Raw genomic sequence first — 19,782 nt, forward strand, 5'->3', positions numbered from 1 at the left:
CATAATATCTAAATTCCAAACGCATCTTAACCTCAACTCTGTGAACCGAAGAGCGGCGAATCTTACGCTCACGATTGATATTTGACCAATGCCCAGAATTCACTTACTGCCAAATCATGTGACCTACTGACCCCAGACAAATGAACACACCAGTTCTTATTTTACTTCTTATATTTTATATGAATATACAAAGGAAAATATGGATTATGCTACAAATGTAACTATGACAAGTCAAGTTTCGTCGAGACGAAATCCTCCTGCATGCAGTGTTTCCCTTTTTGCAGAGATGATTATTTTTCAATGTGGTCATTTAATCGTTTAAGAAAAGGTTTACCCCTTTTTTCATATAATTGAAGAGTAGATTTCTTGAAAAAATTCTGCTTATAAATTAAGGGAAACATTTGTACTCTTGACAAAGTTACCAGAATTTTATTACACATTTTATCAGAGACAGAAAAAATTAATGACTTGCACACTGAGCCTGTTTTCTCATAATAACATTTAATGAAATACAGTGGAATATCATTGTTTAATGAAGAGAGTATTAGAACTATTTAATTGGGTTTCTAAATGTAAAGTTTCCAGTGTTTTGCTTCACAGTAAGCAATGAACACACACACATTAACATAAAATTACACCTTTGCATCTATTTTTAAGCAGAGAGGAGCCATTGTGGGGCTGAGAGATAAGTGCATCATGGGAATAGACCTTTGACCTGGAAGAATAGACGCACAAGAACACATTAAAACTTCATCAGTAACTCAAATAGTAAAAGAAAAGACACTGATCGACAGCACAGGCGGGGCAGGAGAAAGAAATAAAGAAAATGTAAATTCTCACTGGTCCTTTACCTCATGGCTGGGTCAGGCCACAGAGCAGCATGAGACAGGTTAGCTTGTGAAGGCCTCGAAGTCCGAGTCTGAAACAACAAGTAGGACGTGTCAGACACAAACAATTACAAATATAATTTAGAGACAAGAGTGTAACAGAACAGGGCAGTTAAAAGTTAGAAAGAGAGGAAGTCAGAGAAACGGGCAGGTTTTGAATTAAAAAACACAATCATGTGTATGTACATATTAAACTGCTTTACTACATCTTATGTGTTGTCAGGCTCCAAAAAAATCATGGGGGAATCATTCAGATTAAAGATCTTTATTATACAGCAAATGCACTATCATAGTAGTAGTTATTGTAAGAGCATGTAAGGCATGACAGTTACTTTCATATTCTCAACAAAAAAAAATCAAATATCCCAACTCCTTGTAGCTCAATCTTTTATTTTTCATTTCCCTTTTAACAATCTGAAAATAAAAAAACAACAACAGTAACACTTGTCAGTTCAATATCGCACTAATGATAACAATACAGGCTGAAATATTCCTCTTTCTAACTCCCTCTGTCCAACATGTCAACCGATGATGAAAAGTGAAGGCAAAACCTATGCGATACAAAATATCTGAGGCACGAGTGGGGAAAAAAATATGACACCCACATAACAAACCAATTGTGCTTAGTGTGCAGTGGAAACGCAGGAAAGAGACACTAGCCCCATAGTAAAGATACTTATTAAGACAGGCACGTCTCTCCACAAAAGCATTTTAATACAAATTTATGGCACCAGGAGTTTTTTTTGTTTTGTTTTTCTGTCACGTTGAGCCTTATTTCATGAACACACACACACACACATTTTGTCTCTTTCAACACTGCAGAACTGGTCATGTCTCCAGAGCCGTCATGCAGCAGCGTTGCAGCTCTCACACTTTCTTCTACTTGGATGCTGGATTCCAGTGCAAAGGAGGAAACAAGTGTGTTAGCGAGACAATAACCCAGGGTTAGCAGAAGCTACGCTGGCACTGCAATTGGTGGCATTCACCAGTGTTCAGGTTAGCTGAAGGCAACTGTCAGCTTTCTTATTGCAAGGACTTTACCACAACTTTACCACTAGATGTCCCTAAATCCTCCGCACTGGTGCTTTGAAACAAGTCTTTTCATTTGTCGCTGAGTGTAGGAGGAGGGAATTTTTGCAGCTGTCGCTCCTCTACGATGGCATCTCAAACCAGTCAAACCAAGAACAGACACATTCACACATAACACCACTGCCACCACAGGGAAAGCTGGTGCGCACAGAAACACAATAATCTTACCACTACAAAACACACACACACACACACACACGCACAAAGCACTTTGTTTACTGAAGTGAATTAGCTTTGCTTATAAAACTGATTTAGTGACTGAACATTTAAGCACGGTAGACATCTTCAAGTGTGTAAAGGCACAGAGGAGATCAACGTATGATTTGTTTTAATGTTAACAGTTAAAGCTCTTAAATAAAAACACAATCGGGTGCAAAGCTGTACAACAAACGGTCGTTTTGATCGAAATTGGTGATGTTTCAGTAAAAGTGCATCTTTGCAAAAATAATTCATACATATATATATATATATATATATATATACTGTTTATAAGACTGTGCCTGTTCTGAGGGTTTGAATTATAATCTTGTCTTTGTGGGGGTCAACATACTCGTTTTCTTGTTCATGTAAATTATAATCTTTACATTGAAAACTGCATGGTTTGTATAATAATAAAATAATGACAATATGTATGTATAAGTAGTGCAGGCCCGAGAGTAAGGAGAAGACAAATACAGTAGATGAGCAGTGTGCTTTCGGTCTGGCCCTAAAAACTCACCACTGTGTTCTCAGAACAGCACATCACCTGCACTCCCTCCCTCCCTCTCTCTCTCATCTCCCCTGTGACTCGCAGTGTTATTTCTGCATGGCTGTGATGCGTTCACAGATGCTCGTAAAATCGCCCATGTCACCAATATTGGTCGGGACAATCTGGCTTGCTCAAAATGGGGTGGTGGGGACCATACACAAACTGACGCCCTTGATTTTTAATTATATTTTAACAATACGTCATTCAAACACTGATTTAGTCTGTGTTTTGCCAAACATTTGGTCGACAAAAAAGGTGTAATCGTTAACTTTCTTGATGTCTTTTGTGATTATAAAGAACATATTAAGTACGATTATGTTAAAGTAAAACATGCATCCTCACAAAGCATCAGAATGTAACATGTACATATAAGGTCAAATGGGGAAAGTGTTATATAATCAGACCAGAATTGGGGGGACAATCACCAAAGAAAGTTCTTTGGTTGACTTTTCATGTTGATCTGTGGTGGCACTTTCCTTTCATCATGTCTGACTGGAAGATTCTATAGTGTGCACGTACACACATATTAACTGGGTCACTAAATCACTAAAAACATCTACTTTCCACTCATTTTAGTAATGTGTGAACATTTGGCAATTCATTTATATGTATGTATTGTTGGATAAAACTAAATATAACATTTTAGCTTTTGTTTTAGTGGAATATTATTATTAGTAGTAGTAGTAGTAAACCACCAACCCTGTCATAAGTGATTCACACTTATGACAGGGTTGGTCTCCTTCAGAGGTGTTATAATAAAAATCTGGTGTTCACATTACATTAGAGCTGCGGGCAGAACACTGAGTTCAGTAAAAAAGAATGAAGCATTCAAACAAACACACACACACACACACACACACGCTTACAGACATTAGCATATAATACAGCCACACTTCTTGTCCTTCTTCACACTGTCATCACTATTTTTCTCTTCTTCACTGCACTGAGCTGTGGCTGACTCAGGAGAGAAGCCTGGTGCCCTGGTTTCCTTCCCCTCCCTGTCGCACCTCTCATCTCCAAACCCCGAAGACAATTTAAGCTGCCCCTCCTTCTCATCTTTCTCCTCTGCCACAACCTTTCCAGTACCGGCCACATTTAATTTTTTTGTCTTGACAGCCCCACCTCCTCTTTGGCCACTAAAACTTCTGCCCCCACCCCCAGCACCTGATATGAAGCCAGGAGCAGCTGCTCTCTGCTGTGCTTCCATTTCTGACAGGCTGCATGCCAAAGCCATCTGCAGCTCTTCGTCCTCGTCATCCTCTTCACTACCTCCCACAGTCCCTCCGTAATTGTAGTAAGGGGCGGAGCTGAATGACCGATGTGTGGGTGCCGAGAGAGGGTTGGGGTGGGGCCTGTCGCACTCGGCAGGTGATCTATTTTGGATGCGTGGCTTCTGAGGAGAGTGATGGGACTGGGCGTCTCGTCGGCTCAGCTCCAGAGCGAGGGCCATTTCGTCTTCAACACCTGGAAAACAACAAGAGTGAGTGTGCGTCTATATACGAGCAATACTGAGCAACATTAGCAGCCATTTTGACATGTTTTAGCAATATACGCACAGGTGTTACTGATCACATTAACGATGGCTCTGTTCACATTCATGTCAGTCGGCACAGTGACAGTGAACCAGCATGCAACGTGAAACTAAGGAAGCTAAATGGAACACAGCCATCATTAATTTGATTATTTACACCTGTGCTTTTCCTACTGTCAAAATGGCTGTTTTGCGAAGGGTTACTTTTGCAAACTCATGCTGAAATACACAGCTACCACAGATTTTTGCGAGTGGTTTGCTGGGTTAAACAATATAATCAAATTTTCCACTAAACAAAGTCTGAGTGTGTGGTCTTACCATTAATTACGACCCTCTTTAGCACTCCATCCTCCTCAACTTCTATTCTTTCCTGCCCATTCTCCTTTATCCTGTGAAGACATAAAGATGGTATGGCATGGTACATATTTTTCTGTGTTTCCATTAAGAATAGTACCAAAATACCCTGCCCCTACCGTTCCATATCTCCAATACCCGCAGTCTATTCGCATACAAAGCTTGACGGTGTTGTTGAGACAAAGAGCCATAAAGAAAAGAATCAAGGAAACACGACATATGAATACTCAGAATCAGTAAATGAGGGAAAAGATTTTGGGACCATTAGTCGCCTGGTCTCTGTATCTAGTTTGACTAATCACATTTGAGCAGCTTTTGGTGCATATTGAGAAAAATACATCGGCTTTCAGCTTTTTAACTTTGTATCTGCATGTTACACGTTGGCAAATTTGTTAGTTATGTTTTGTTTTGGGATTCACGTTTTTGTCATTTCCTGTCATTGAGGTTTTAGGGTTTCCTGTTGGTCTGCACTTCGTCTACCTTGTCCTTGGCCGTTTCTCAATATCCATACTTGTGCGTACTTGTGCGTACTTGCGTACTCCCGTACTTGTGAAAACGTCATCAGCCTCAGTCCAAGTGCTGTTCCAATTCTCAAGTAAGCGAACAGCGAGGACGGTTCTCAAACCCGGAAGTGTTCTCGCTCCGCCCATTTTTACCAAGTATGCATCGGAGGGGACTTAAGCGTACTTGGGATGGCCATGTATCCCAGAATACATTTCGGCGGAGCATAGCAGCAGATAATAGAAATATAAATCTGAAATAAATATTTTTCTGTGTCCCGGAACAAAGTTTTAAGATCATTTGAGGCGAGAAATTAGTCTTTTAGAATTCAAACATGTCGTTTTTGTATGACGATATGACGTATTTATAGTTTGGCAGCAACGTTTGTCGGAGGTGATCAGCTCCGCCTCTGCGGACGCTCGGCGCTCACTGTGCCCGGCACAGAGCAGCGTTACCTCGGCCTGTCCTGATGAAATGATCCGCTGGCTCAGACGTCGCTGTCATTAGATGCTCGGTGTGATCCATAGATTTGTTTGTTATTCATTTTTTTATAATTTCAACTTTGAATGTTAGATTTATATATATATTAATAGAAATAAATTAAGAAATGAAGTTAAATATTTAAAATGTAAAAATAATAACAACATATATATATGCATTTATTAAAAGTATTTCATATGTTCATTTATCAACACCATAGGTGGCGGTAATGAGGCTGCAGCACTTGGCGCCAGCCACCATTCAAACAGCAGAACAGTACATACATACTTGCATACTTGAGTATTGAGAAACAACCACATACTTGTGTACTCCCGTACTTGGCAAGTATATACTCCCAGCGTATTTCTCAAGTATATACTTCCCAAGTAAGCAAGTACAAACTTGCTAACTTGAGTATTGAGAAACGGCCCTTGTCTTGTCTGATTACCTTGAGTGTTTGCACCTGGTGTCACTCCCTGATTGTCAGCACCTGGTCCCTTTTCCCTTTCCCCTTCTTAAGTCACTCACTTCCCTTTATCCTTTGTCAGTGCGTTACATTGCTCCTGCTTAGAATCGAGTTGATCTCGTTCTTTTGGTTTCCACATTTAGTCACGAGCCACGTGTTTCTAGTTTTGGTTTTGTAGTTATAGGTTTTGCTTTGCCGTTTTATCTTTTATTTTCGTGTTTTGAACAGCGCTTATGCTCTTGCCTTCTGCATTATTTTTTGTTCATGTTTTTGAGAGAGCAATAAAGCCTCATTTTGAGTTTACGTATCTGACTCCGTCTTGTGCATTTTGAATCCAAGTTCTGTGGTACTATTCCTGACACTGCATATGCAGGCAGCTGTTAATCAAGATAAGCCAAACACCAACGTCTCTCAACTGCATCTCCATTCTCACAGCATACGTTGATTGGTGAAAAGTAAAAACAGTGAATATGACATGGAAGTCTTGGCCAGGATATTCGCTGACGACAAATGAAGTCACTGTAGGTTTGTTTGTTTGTGCTAACCTGTGACATCACCATTTACAACTTTGTAGTCATAATTTGTTTTCTATGAAAATAGAAGTAATTGTCATTTAAAAAAAAAAATAGAGCTAGCCCAGGGTTTGTTATACAATGATCTGTTTTCTGTGAATGTTGCACGGTGTCTTATAAATACGATACTTCCCAGGTTATTCACATACTTCTTGGTAGTGGTGCGTTTGCCATTTACGATGCGAGTGGAGGTGGAAATGGATCTGAAGTTGCCCATAACTCCGCTAGTGCTCTCCATCCCATCCAGAACCCCCATGGAAGAGGAGAACGAGGTAAATTCAGCTGAAAAAGACAGGTGAGGAGATTGTTATACAAGTTCTGTTTACCCAGATGAACGAATAAAAAGAAAATAATAACATTTTCACAATGACTTTACTTTAGTCATCTAATACTTTAGTATGAAGCATGATTATCATTATTATGATCATAGGGGGGTGTTATGTGCATTTTGCATAGTTTTAGAAACAGTTGTAAAAACTGCTGACTTGAGTTACATATGAAAAGTTCTAGCAGCTGTTTACCATTGGTTGAAGGGAAAGAGAAGAAGCGACTAGGGCCGAGACGAGAGGAGGAGCCTCCAAATGATGAATGATGATCTGAATGAGAGAGACATAAATCTGTGTTACAAACACACATGTTTCATTGCAGTAATGTTTGTGGGATCCTCTCTCTTTTACGAGGCTGTTCATAATTATTGAACCACAAGTGAAAGATTTTCAAAGCAGGTTTGAAGTGTCCAAGAAATCCCAGAAATGTGTTAAATTAAATGGGGGTTCATATTGCATTTTCTCCATACATAACATATGTGAAAAACTACTACTGCAATCTGTCATATACATAGGTTTTTGAGCTATACTACTATTGTGCATGTACAGTATATGGACACATTCCATGTGTACTCGCCCAGCATGTGATGTCTTATTTTACTCTGCTCAAGTGTTGGGACACAGCCAAACTATCATCTAAAAAAAATTGTAAACATCAGGCCTGAAAAAAATAATAACAGTGATAAAAATAACCCTTTTTATTGTGTATGACTTACCGAAGAAACTAGCAAAAGGATCCTGGCCACCAAAGAATTCTCTGAATACCTCGTCTGGGCTGCGGAATGTAAAGGTGAATCCTGGGAAATCTGATGAAAAGTCAGAGCTTGAGGAACCTGAGGAATGAAGGTGTGAAAAGTAAATAAGGGAGAGGAAGAGTAGAATGGAGAATATTATTTTTAGGAGTGGAATGAGAGAACATTAAGGAGATTTAGGAGTGACGAAAATGGGAAAAGGGGAAGACTTACAGAGGTGAAAAGATTTTAACCAATAATGGATGCAACAATCACAGAAAAAGTACAGCAGGTTTTCACTAACCTGTGTTTGGCATCCGCTCATTTCCAAATCTGTCATAAGAATCACGTTTACTCTCTGTGATGAAGAAAAGAGTGCAGTTTAATGACGGAATCAAAGCCACATACTATATACAACAAAAATCTTGAACAACTTCTCTCTTGCTCGCTCGCTCGCTCACTCTCACACACAAATTTGTGCAGCTTTTCTTCTTAAAACACTGCATTCACTTCCATTCATTTGGACAACCCAAAGTGTTATCCCTAAACTTAAACAACCATTCAATTACTAACTCTATTTTTAAACTGACTTACTGTCAGACAGGACTTCATAGGCCTCAGCAAGTTCTTTAAACTTTCTCTCCGCTTCATCCTTGTTGTCTGGATTTTTATCTGGGTGCCATTTAAGTGCCAGTTTCCTGTACCTTAAAACACACAGAAACATAACTATACACACACACACACACAGTCAGACTTACAAGTAATGTACACAGTGCAGGGTTCCCACACCTTGGTTGGTTCAAGGACTTATTCCCTCAAATTCAAGGGCCAAATGTGCTGACATAGCTTAAGATGGGAGGGCAACTAGTAAGAGTCGCTTCACTCATGGCGTCCACTTTTATTGATTTGCAGCACACTGCACCTGTCCAAGTGTCCGTCCTTGGGATCTTGAACAAGTCGGTCTTTGCAATTTTCTTTGGTGAGCCAGAGATCTTAAAATGTCCCAGGCATAACGTCATTTGCTCTCTCTTGCTTAACATTACTCACTCATTGTTCTGCATGGAATCTCACATCAACAGCGGAGAGAGACAGTGGAAAGTGTCCACAACACTGCTAGTAATTACGACTTGACGTTTGTTCTATGTCTACGTACATCAAGCAATGCACGGCACATGAAACAGTAGGTGGTTTAGCAAAATAATGTATCCACTTAACTTCTTTCTTGCACAAAATTCAAGCAATCTTAATGGCCCATATCTATTTAGGGTGATTTTGAAAAGCTTTCAAGACCCGCAAATAATCATTTTCTAATTCACAACTTTCAAGGATTCCAAAGACCGGTGGGAACCCTGACAGTGACATCCACTAATTCTGTGATATCATAAATAACAAAATTTGGTTTACACCCTTGGAAAAACACATAATTTCCCTTTTGAGTAGTCCGTATTTCCGATAGCTGTGGTTTTCTAACTTATATTAGTTTTTGCAAATGACTTGTTTATTTTAATACAAAACATTTTTAACTGAGTTTCTCATGCTGTTATCCCTATAACATGCTGCTTTAGAAGCAACCTTAACTGTATAAAAAAATCAAACTTTGCATCACATATGAAGTCTCAGGGTTTCTACCCAAGTGAAATAAAGCTTTACTGTAAATAAGTATGACTGCCTGTATATCCTTCAGAGAATCTCGGAATACTCACGCCTTCTTAATGTCGTCCTGAGTGGCTGTTTTGGACACACCCAGGATACTGTAGTAATCCACCATGTTGTCACCCGTCACTCCTAAGTCTCCTGAAATAAATACAAAACAGTATGAGTTTCTTTTCAAGTAATGCACACAACCCTCTCCTTTTTTAAATTCTGTATGTATCTGTTTGAAATCCTTTCAATGTATTTATTTTTTTGGTATTCCCAAATACACAAAACAAGTATAGTATATAAGTATAACTTACATGAGAATTCTATTCTCGTCTGTAGATGTGCACCTAGGCAAAACTTGAAAACTATGCTAGTGTGCTGAGTTATCTGAGAAAAATAAAATATTGATTGCAAAGTAGGAAGTGAAAAGGACCAGTGTTTCAGATTTAGTACAGGGGTTTCAAACTCAAACGTAAAAAGCGAAAAAAAAGTCATCAAAATAATATTTGATGATATTTGACATGATTTCAAATAAAATGTTGTTTTGATATGGAAGAAGTATCCAGAACAAAAACATCAATGTACAGAAATAATTCATTATAACTTAATATCAAGTGGTGAGCCACATTTGAGACCTCTGGTTTAGAGGCTACTAGAGAAGTTGCATTTTGCAACTGATTCAATACCCCCTGCCTCACACACTACATCCAATTACATGTAAGAGACCCTGGTGATCTAGGGTCAGTGTTTGATTTGTCCAGTCGTGAGCTCAATTTAAGGTGTCTATAACACAACAGTTCACAAGATGTATTTATTATGTTATTCTACTTGTGACTTGTTTGTCCCTAAATTATCAACATGTAGAGACAGTTGTCATTTTCATTTTCAGTTTCAGTTTTAAATGCCAATGAAACACAACCACCTTGTGTCCTTGAACTGGTCAGACCTCAGTCAGTGGTTCTATTATAGCAGCACAGTCAGCATGCTAACATCCATGCCGGTCTTAGTAAGTGGACCACTGCAGTTGTGGGTTTGAGGGGGATTTCCAAACTGAGGTAAATAACTCATCCTAACTTTCTGTGCCTCGTGGGGAACAACCGTCCGCACACACATGTACGATTGCCATGTTATTTCTAGCGTTATGGCATCTGACAACTGCTTCTGACATGACAGTGTAGGCCTACACTCACTGGCCATTCACCATTTCATTGGTTAGCTGAATAATCATGCCCATTTTTTGCCAGTGATTTAATGTTTATTTGAAGATAAGTGGTGCTAAGTGCACTAAAACTTTTCCCAACCCATTACATTTTAAGAATCCAGTGTGTAAGAATTAGTGACATTGAAAAGTGAGACAGCTGATATGGTGGCCTTCACATGCCGGAATGGATGTTGTTCTTTGTTTGTGTAGTAAGCTTACGCTTCAAAACACAAAAGTCACACTCAGAGTAATATGTCCACCGCTGTAAAAAACATGGGGCTTCTATAAAACAAGGCCTGAAGTACATGATATGTAAAACGTAGGGATGGGACGATTATTAGTCCAGTACAGACCATTTTAGACCATTTATGAACTATGAAGCTGTTAACAACACATTTGTGCTGAGTCATTTCAAAGACATCATTCCCCAACTGTGTAACAAATATTCATCTCCAAAAAAGAAATAAACAGCCCAAACATGATTCAGCTAAAATGCTTTTGCTGATTTTCTTTTTCATTTTTACAATTCTAAAAATGAATTGTAGATATCTCTAATTCCAGTTTCAGATATCTACAACGTCATTATGACTAGTCATAATGCAAGTTCAAGATATCTTTACTTCTAAATTGAGGTTATTTAAATTGTCCTTTTCAAGTTAAGTTTCAGATAGTCAGAATGAAGTTGTAGATAACTTGAACTTGAATTGTTACTAGTCATAATGACGTTGTAGATATATGAAACTGGAATTAGATATATCTACCTTTTAATTGTAGATATCCCCAACAGAATTGTGGATATCTGTAATGACAAACCCCATACACATGAATGGCAAAAGTGACGTCATTTTGACAAGTTAAAAACTGAATAACAGATCTCTGATACTGTAGTTCAGACGAGTAGGAATGACGTCACACTATTCCTTATAATTAAACAATGACACTTTATCCGATGCAGGGAAAAGGAATACAGAACAAACATGTCAGCCACAGAAACACCAGTACAGTCAACCTCTAAAACTACAGAGGCAGGCAGCAGATGCACTTGCAGGGACAGGTTCAGTTTATTCCCAAGTACCGTTAACATTCATGGACACCGTGGACGTCATTCTGGTATTTCTGTGACACAGTCTTTCCTATTATGGTGAAGTTAAAGCGTGTATATATTGACTAAACTGAAGTATCTACAGACCGTGTTAGCTTTACATTAGCGACAAGTTGTCACGACTAAGCCAGGCAGAGCTGTTGTGGACGTACCGTGTGAGCTCCGGCCTGAACGGTAAGGAGTTCAGTTCAGCTGTCTGTCCACCACCGGCCTGGAGGGAGCGTCGATGAACTCATGAAATGAAGTTACGATAGCGGTGACTATGAAATACTGCGTGGGACACACACACATACACCCTTCTTATTCGTCAGCACGTCTCTTCTTCTTCTTCTTCTTCTTCTTCTTCACCACCACGTCCACGAATGCCACCAACACCGACGCGTAAACCCGGTGAGCCTCCGACAAAACAGGCGAATTGTGAGCCCCTTTTGCCCCTAGCGTTAAGTCACTGTCAGTTGAGAGAGGAAACAAAATAGAACGTCTAGAACATGCCAGTGTTTTTTGGCAACGTCGCCAGACCTGCGCCCCGCCTCACTCACTCTATCTGTCTGTCTGTGTTTATTCAAGGCTGTGAGCACACATTTTATTTCAAACCTGTCTTTTTAAGGACATTTTGTCCATGAAAGGATATTTTTGACCAGTCTTTAAAACTTTTCTTAATTTTTTTTTTTTTGGAGGGTTTGTGGATAGGTTTGGCAAGGCAAGCCCAGGCCATGGTTCTAAAACTGTGGTACCTGTTATATCTGGTGGTACTTGGAGGAAAATCAGAAATGCTGTTGTACTGTACCAGGGTATGTGATCAAATTGGAGCTGAAAATTAAACAAATGACAAAATAATAATTAGAGATTGTGTCTCAGTCCATCATATCTATTTTATACTAGTGTCTGGAGTATATGTGACTTATTAGGAATAAATCAACCTCCTGTGAATAGTTCATAGCTTACTTTGCTTGGCCTTTCACAATAAAACGTTAATAAAGCTTATATGCAAAGTCTATATGAGGAAATAAGATACAAGTACAGGAGCAAAAAAACAACAACTCTAATTTCTGGGATGGATGAATAGTTTTCTTTTTGATTTGGGGGTTAGGGCCATTATAAAACATTAAATGTATAATTTTTGATATATCAATATCATTTCTGGAAATGGTGAATCTCTGAATACCTACATAGTGAAAATCAGAATGTTGTAAGGCACTCCAGGTGTTACATCTGTTGCAATTAAAACCATTAATTGTCACTATGTTTCCTTTGTAGACTACAAAGTAACATGTTTTGATCTTTAAATTTCACAGAATCCTTTGAAAATATCTGGAGTGTGTCACAATTCTTACTCTAACTGGTGATGACTTGCATTTACAGCTTGACAAGTGGTGGTCACATCCTCCCATCTTGTGGCAAAGACCAGCAACTGCAGGCAAAAGGTCAGCGAACAATGTTCTGTTCTTTGAGGCTTCATTGTGGACAAGACAGATAGTTAACTGTTAAGTACTGAGAAACTTGAATTTATTTTGTGGTTGAAATGGAGCTTTATAAAATCAAAAATAATGTTTGGAAAAAATCCCTCTGCCATGTCCAAAAGTAGCATTTTGTGGATAGTAATTACTTTTAACGCATGTACTTTCGGTACTTGTTTTCTAATTTATTTAAATAATAATTTATGCTGGAAAAGTTTAAGAACCATCACAAGTCAGAATATTCACATGAACTTTTTATTGTCAGGTCACCACCACAGGTTATCAGAATGAATTTGGGAATGTGATACTTTCATGATAACTTTTGGAATGTGTGATGATGTTAAGCTTTTCAATACTCCTCTCCCTCTTCATCCTCATCACCCACGCTGTCAGTGCCGACTTCTTCATAATCCTTCTCCAGAGCAGCCATATCCTCTCTGGCCTCTGAGAACTCTCCTTCTTCCATGCCTTCCCCAACATACCAGTGCACAAAGGCCCTCTTGGCATACATGAGGTCAAACTTGTGGTCGAGACGGGCCCAGGCCTCAGCGATTGCTGTGGTGTTGCTCAGCATGCACACGGCCCTCTGCACCTTGGCCAGGTCACCACCAGGAACCACAGTTGGGGGCTGATAGTTGATGCCAACCTTGAAACCAGTGGGGCACCAGTCCACAAACTGGATGGTACGCTTGGTCTTGATGGCTGCGATGGCGGAGTTAACATCTTTGGGGACAACATCACCACGATACAGAAGACAGCAGGCCATGTATTTACCATGACGAGGATCACACTTCACCATCTGATTGGCTGGCTCAAAGCAGGCGTTGGTGATGTCAGCAACCGACAGCTGCTCATGGTAGGCTTTCTCAGCGGAGATGACCGGGGCATAGGTGGCCAGAGGGAAGTGGATACGAGGGTAGGGCACCAAATTGGTCTGGAATTCTGTCAGGTCAACATTCAGGGCTCCATCAAAACGAAGAGAAGCAGTGATTGAAGACACAATCTGGCCAATGAGCCTGTTCAGGTTAGTGTAGGTTGGCCTCTCGATATCCAAGTTTCTGCGGCAGATGTCGTAGATGGCCTCATTGTCCACCATGAAGGCACAATCTGAGTGCTCCAGGGTGGTGTGGGTGGTGAGGATGGAGTTGTAGGGCTCAACAACTGCAGTAGAAACCTGAGGTGCTGGGTAGACAGCAAACTCAAGCTTTGATTTCTTCCCATAATCGACAGAGAGTCTCTCCATCAGTAAGGAGGTGAAACCCGAACCAGTGCCGCCACCAAAGCTGTGGAAGATCAGGAATCCCTGCAGGCCAGTGCACTGATCAGCCTGAAAGACAAGTGGTTTTGAGTAAGCAAAATCTCATTAGCACTGCAGAATTATTCATAAAGCGGTTATCTCCTTTGTTCTCATGTACAAACTAATGGAACAACACACTCACCAGTTTACGAGTCCTGTCAAGAACCAGATCAATAATTTCCTTGCCAATGGTGTAGTGTCCACGGGCGTAGTTATTGGCAGCATCTTCCTTTCCTGTAATCAGTTGCTCGGGGTGGAACAGCTGACGGTAGGTTCCCGTGCGCACCTCATCTGTAAAAAGGACAATCAAAATTAAGTAATGTTCTCATCACAAGAATCTGCTACCACTTTTGTTCATGTACATTGTATGTGCACAAGTGAAAACAAAAACGTGGACTACTGACCAATGACAGTCGGCTCCAGGTCGACAAAAATTGCTCTGGGCACATGTTTCCCAGCTCCAGTCTCACTGAAGAAAGTGTTGAAGGAGTCATCGCCTCCTCCAATAGTCTTGTCAGAGGGCATTTGTCCATCTGGCTGGATCCCATGCTCCAGACAGTAGAGCTCCCAGCATGCATTGCCCATCTGGGCTCCGGCTTGGCCGACGTGCATAGAAATACATTCACGCTGAACAAAGGAAAAGGGGAGGTTTGGTCAAAAAAGGCTGCAGGTACATACATTTATTATTCTAACGTAAAAGTGTGACTAAGTATTTGTATTCGAAGTACTGCCTGTTGCTAAGGCGATTACTTAAAGAAATATTAACAGGATTTTACGGCGTCGACGAGGGACGTTTACAAAGTGGATCACTATATTTCAATTATAAAAGACTGTCAGTCTTTTCCAACAAGGAACAAAAAAAAATCCACTAAATTCCATTACGGCTCTGTTATTTCTTTGTATATTAGGTCTTGCGATAATCTTTGTGGTATGACGTCACCTCTCAGTTTACTGGGATAAAGGCACCTTTGTCATCTGAACTCTGTGTGCCAGGAAAGATTATGTTAAGTTCTCAGCCTCTCAAAGCGCTCACACATGAGACCACATTTTAACAAAGGATTTGGTGGGAAAAAACCCAGCACCATAATATGGGTTGGGTTTTACATACAATGCAGCTTTGAAAAACGCCCAAGATGGCAACGCCGCATTATAATGCCCCTTCATCATGTATCCACCCTTTCCTCTTCTTTCCCTCCCCTTTTTAGAGCCTCTCTCCTCCCCCATCCTGTCCAGCTGCACAGGACATAGAGCTGAGTAACAGTCGGGGATCTCTCTCTCTCTCCCGCTCTAACAAAAACCTCCCAACAGCTGCAAAATGGCTGCCAAATAAGTCACACTGCCCAGACCACTCCTTTTTCCCCCCTCTTCTGTCTACCCATCCCCCACTGCCACGATTACCCCAGTTACGCCCTCATGGCCAAGAAAACCGTTAATCTTATCAATCACACGGTCGTGATTCCTGTTTCTTTGTCTTTGTTCACATGTATTTCGTATTTTTTTTTAAATGACCTAGCTATAATATACAGCATCACTGCGTTTTGGAAAAAAAGGTTAAATTAGTCTCCAGATAGACAGCGTTTGCCGCAGTATTGTTCCAGTTCCATTACATAAAATTCGGCTCGAATGTGCTGATGTAACAGGACAAAGCCGCTTTCGTATCGATAACAGTCGACTCTGCAGCAGAGGCCTGGTGCGCATCAAAGAGGCCTAGCCGTTTAATCCATCTAACGCTGCGAATAAGAGACGCAAGAAGGACCGAATTCAGAGAGAGAACACGTTTCTTCATCATCATCGACCGGGGCCGTTACTCACCATTTTGTCTGCTTGTCCTTCGAACGACGTTGAGGAATCAGACTTGAGGCTGAAGTGCGGCGGAGCGGGAGTGTCGGGGCTTTTATACACACGGGTGTGGTGGGGGCTGGGAGGAAACCACAGCCAGCAGCAGCAACTGCATAGCGCATTGGCGGGAGATAACGACTCTGTTTTTTTAAAAAAACAGGGAAGTCCCTGTCCTGTTTGTCTCACTGTCCACCATTACATGCTTTCGATTTAACATTACATGTCTAAGCATAAAAATACACTTCTTTTCTGTTCGATTTGTGAGAGATGTGGTCATCTTCTATCAGGCACTTTACAGACTTTATTTGATCACTAACCGAATGTGTTTTAATATAGTTAACCAATAACTTGACAATGACCACCAATATACATTTATCAACATGAAGTAAAGCTATTAAACAGGGACTAAAAGTCTTAAAGTGATAATACTAATCTCATCCATGCATCTGCATCAGTGGCGTGCTTAAAAAATTGATTGTTTCTTAAGGAGTGGCTTTCTAGTGGAGAAAAGTGATGCAGTGCCCTATAAGATGCCCTTGCAACTCTGTTTTCTATGGGTGCCCTTCCAGTCTAAAAAGGTTGGCAATATGTAGTTATATACAGATGAGAAATAATATACTTGTGGCACCTGTCCCACTAATATCATTTAGTACTAATTACATTTTTCGCAGTAGGTGTCCTTTTTGTTTTCACCCCTCCCCATCCCGTCTGTGCACACCACTGATTTGAACCCGCACACTCATCAACAACAGTCCACCATGTGTCTATGTTAATAATAATAGCACAAGATAGTAGTGTTTATTTAGTTCTTTATTGTTGATAATCATTTGTAAAATATATTTTAATTTGGTGCAAAAAAGAAAAGGGTGAGCAGGAAGTACAATACGGGATGACAAAACACCACACAGTTCAACGAGCTTGTTCGGAATATACAGAAAAATGTGACTTTCTGTATCGAAACACAAACCATCAAAACATAAAGAATCAAAATGAAGCCTATCAAGACCATTTTTCTGATCTACTTTGGTACAACTTTTCAGCAGCTCCCATGATCACAGACGTGTGATTCATCTGGGATCCTATTGTTCCTGCAGGCCACTGTCTGAGCATGAGCTCAATCAACAGCACCAGTCAGTGAGTCAGTCCGTCATTCTCTCTCTCTTTCCCTCTCTTGCTCTCCCTCTCTATCACAGAATCGCAGCTGAATGGCGTATAGAAATTGACATAGGACCTCTTTTCATAGCTTACATTCCAAATGGTAAAGGACAGTGGGGGAGGTGCACAAAGGGAAGGATTTGGTCAGCTTCACACCCTGATACTACTGGATGAAAATATAAAGCCCATTATAACAGATGTCCAACTACAGTTTTCTTATGCCCTGTCTGCACAGTACTCTAACAAATGATTGGGCTCCTAAATGCAGTCCTAATCCTTGCAACTCTTCTCTAATATTAAATTGTTAGCTAACATTTTAGATGGGATTGTTATGATGTCTCAACCACCAAGTTCAATCCTCAGTAAAATTAATATTCTTCTCCTTCATCCCCCTCTGTCATATCTGCACCCACCTCCTCATAATCCTTCTCCAGAGCAGCCATATCTTCTCTGGCCTCCGCAAACTCTCCCTCTTCCATGCCTTCCCCAACATACCAGTGCACAAAGGCCCTCTTGGCATACATGAGGTCAAACTTGTGGTCGAGACGGGCCCAGGCCTCAGCGATTGCTGTGGTGTTGCTCAACATGCACACGGCCCTCTGCACCTTGGCCAAGTCCCCACCGGGAACCACAGTTGGAGGCTGATAGTTGATGCCAACCTTGAAGCCAGTGGGGCACCAGTCCACAAACTGGATGGTACGCTTGGTCTTGATGGCTGCAATGGCGGAGTTAACATCTTTGGGGACGACATCACCACGATACAGAAGACAGCAGGCCATGTATTTACCATGACGAGGATCACACTTCACCATCTGATTGGCTGGCTCAAAGCAGGTGTTGGTGATGTCAGCAACCGACAGCTGCTCATGGTAGGCTTTCTCAGCGGAGATGACCGGGGCATAGGTGGCCAGAGGGAAGTGGATACGAGGGTAGGGCACCAAATTGGTCTGGAATTCTGTCAGGTCAACATTCAGGGCTCCATCAAAACGAAGAGAAGCGGTGATTGAAGACACAATCTGGCTGATGAGCCTGTTCAGGTTAGTGTAGGTTGGCCTCTCGATATCCAAGTTTCTGCGGCAGATGTCGTAGATGGCCTCATTGTCCACCATGAAGGCACAGTCTGAGTGCTCCAGGGTGGTGTGGGTGGTGAGGATGGAGTTGTAGGGCTCAACAACTGCAGTAGAAACCTGAGGGGCTGGGTAGATGGCAAATTCAAGCTTTGATTTCTTCCCATAATCAACAGAGAGTCTTTCCATCAGTAAGGAGGTGAAACCCGAACCAGTGCCTCCTCCAAAGCTGTGAAAGATGAGGAATCCCTGCAGGCCAGTGCACTGATCAGCCTGAAAGACAAGTAGCTGTGATTAATCAAAATGTAACTAGAAGTGCATTGTTATTTGACAAATATATGAAGAATGATATATGAATATCAGAAATGGAAAATTCACCACTGAAAAAACTGGAATCCTCCTTTTTTATGGTCACAATAGAGGCAGAAAATGACGCACAAAAAGAACACTCACCAGTTTACGTGTCCTGTCCAGCACCAGATCAATAATTTCCTTTCCGACTGTGTAGTGTCCACGGGCGTAGTTATTTGCAGCATCCTCCTTTCCTGTAATCAGCTGCTCAGGGTGGAAAAGCTGACGGTAGGTTCCTGTGCGCACCTCATCTGGACAACATAAGAATTACAGTAAATATACTGACTGAGTCATTCTTAAGGATGAATTACAAAAGATTGGTTCATCATAGAATTACATAAATCAACCTATGTAATCTGTTATCAGCTGTTTACTTGGCACTGACCGATGACAGTAGGTTCCAGGTCAACAAAGATTGCTCTGGGAACATGTTTTCCAGCTCCTGTCTCACTGAAAAAAGTGTTAAAGGAGTCATCTCCTCCCATAGTCTTGTCAGAGGGCCTCTGTCCATCTGGCTGGATGCCATGCTCCAGGCAATACAGCTCCCAGCATGCATTGCCAATCTGAGCCCCAGCTTGGCCAACGTGAATAGAGATACACTCACGCTGCAGAGCGTGAACAAAATGGTAAAATCATCAAAGGCATCACTTTAATCTATAAATATATGTTTTTGTTTTTTTTCTACATACAGGCTATTCCTGCTCACTTTGTCAATAACAGGCTGATGCAAATAAAAAAAGATACATTTTGTCTTAATATGCATTATTATTATTATTACATACATTTTTTTTCTAAAAAAAAAAGCGTATCTAACAATGTTAATGCTATACTTAAGTTTCACAGTTGTAAACCATATCTCACCATAGTTTATCTTTCTTCTCCAATGTCCAGGGCTTGGTAGGAAGATGTGTCAGTGAAGGCAGCTGTCTTGCTCTGTGTTTATATACCCGCAGCTGAAGGTGAAAAGTGATTTGATCTGTGCTGAAA

At 40.8% G+C, this 19,782-nt stretch overlaps 3 protein-coding genes across 3 annotated transcripts; all 3 read right to left on the reverse strand.

Annotated features, from left to right (window-relative positions):
- Window positions 1–482: 482 nt before the first annotated feature.
- Window positions 483–12,122, reverse strand: dnajb2 (DnaJ heat shock protein family (Hsp40) member B2). The gene is made up of 11 exons (XM_044019841.1): window positions 11,782–12,122; window positions 9,389–9,479; window positions 8,280–8,389; window positions 7,990–8,043; window positions 7,671–7,787; window positions 7,150–7,224; window positions 6,778–6,910; window positions 4,574–4,644; window positions 3,889–4,188; window positions 852–919; window positions 483–715 (listed from the first exon to the last, which is right to left on the reverse strand). The coding sequence occupies exons 2-10, from the start codon at window positions 9,451–9,453 to the stop codon at window positions 891–893; spliced, it is 954 nt and encodes a 317-aa protein (XP_043875776.1). The 5' UTR covers window positions 9,454–9,479; window positions 11,782–12,122; the 3' UTR covers window positions 483–715; window positions 852–890.
- Window positions 12,123–13,327: 1,205 nt separating this feature from the next.
- Window positions 13,328–16,273, reverse strand: LOC122765523 (tubulin alpha chain). Its single transcript, XM_044019823.1, has 4 exons — window positions 16,196–16,273; window positions 14,788–15,010; window positions 14,526–14,674; window positions 13,328–14,413 (listed from the first exon to the last, which is right to left on the reverse strand). Exons 1-4 carry the CDS (start codon window positions 16,196–16,198, stop codon window positions 13,436–13,438), a joined length of 1,353 nt encoding a protein of 450 aa, XP_043875758.1. The 5' UTR covers window positions 16,199–16,273; the 3' UTR covers window positions 13,328–13,435.
- Window positions 16,274–17,014: 741 nt separating this feature from the next.
- Window positions 17,015–19,674, reverse strand: LOC122765524 (tubulin alpha-1C chain-like). The gene is made up of 4 exons (XM_044019824.1): window positions 19,657–19,674; window positions 19,181–19,400; window positions 18,898–19,046; window positions 17,015–18,717 (listed from the first exon to the last, which is right to left on the reverse strand). The coding sequence occupies exons 1-4, from the start codon at window positions 19,657–19,659 to the stop codon at window positions 17,746–17,748; spliced, it is 1,344 nt and encodes a 447-aa protein (XP_043875759.1). The 5' UTR covers window positions 19,660–19,674; the 3' UTR covers window positions 17,015–17,745.
- Window positions 19,675–19,782: the final 108 nt, after the last annotated feature.

The sequence above is a fragment of the Solea senegalensis genome, linkage group LG2 (genome assembly GCF_019176455.1).
Source record: "Solea senegalensis isolate Sse05_10M linkage group LG2, IFAPA_SoseM_1, whole genome shotgun sequence".
NCBI classification, from domain to species: Eukaryota; Metazoa; Chordata; class Actinopteri; order Pleuronectiformes; family Soleidae; genus Solea; species Solea senegalensis.

What these genes read in the sequence shown, in the direction of transcription:
- dnajb2 (XM_044019841.1), bottom strand. Translation starts at nt 9,453, where the DNA reads ATGGTGGATTACTACAGTATCCTGGGTGTGTCCAAAACAGCCACTCAG. An exon ending in CAGGACGACATTAAGAAGGC is followed by an intron (nt 8,390 to 9,388) that starts GTGAGTATTCCG and finishes GTGTGTTTTAAG; the next exon opens with GTACAGGAAACTGGCACTTA. An exon ending in TGAGCGGATGCCAAACACAG is followed by an intron (nt 7,788 to 7,989) that starts GTTAGTGAAAAC and finishes TTCATTCCTCAG; the next exon opens with GTTCCTCAAGCTCTGACTTT.
- LOC122765523 (XM_044019823.1), bottom strand. An exon ending in CCTGGAGCCGACTGTCATTG is followed by an intron (nt 14,675 to 14,787) that starts GTCAGTAGTCCA and finishes TCCTTTTTACAG; the next exon opens with ATGAGGTGCGCACGGGAACC. An exon ending in TTGACAGGACTCGTAAACTG is followed by an intron (nt 14,414 to 14,525) that starts GTGAGTGTGTTG and finishes CTTGTCTTTCAG; the next exon opens with GCTGATCAGTGCACTGGCCT.
- LOC122765524 (XM_044019824.1), bottom strand. An exon ending in CCTGGAACCTACTGTCATCG is followed by an intron (nt 19,047 to 19,180) that starts GTCAGTGCCAAG and finishes TATGTTGTCCAG; the next exon opens with ATGAGGTGCGCACAGGAACC. An exon ending in TGGACAGGACACGTAAACTG is followed by an intron (nt 18,718 to 18,897) that starts GTGAGTGTTCTT and finishes CTTGTCTTTCAG; the next exon opens with GCTGATCAGTGCACTGGCCT.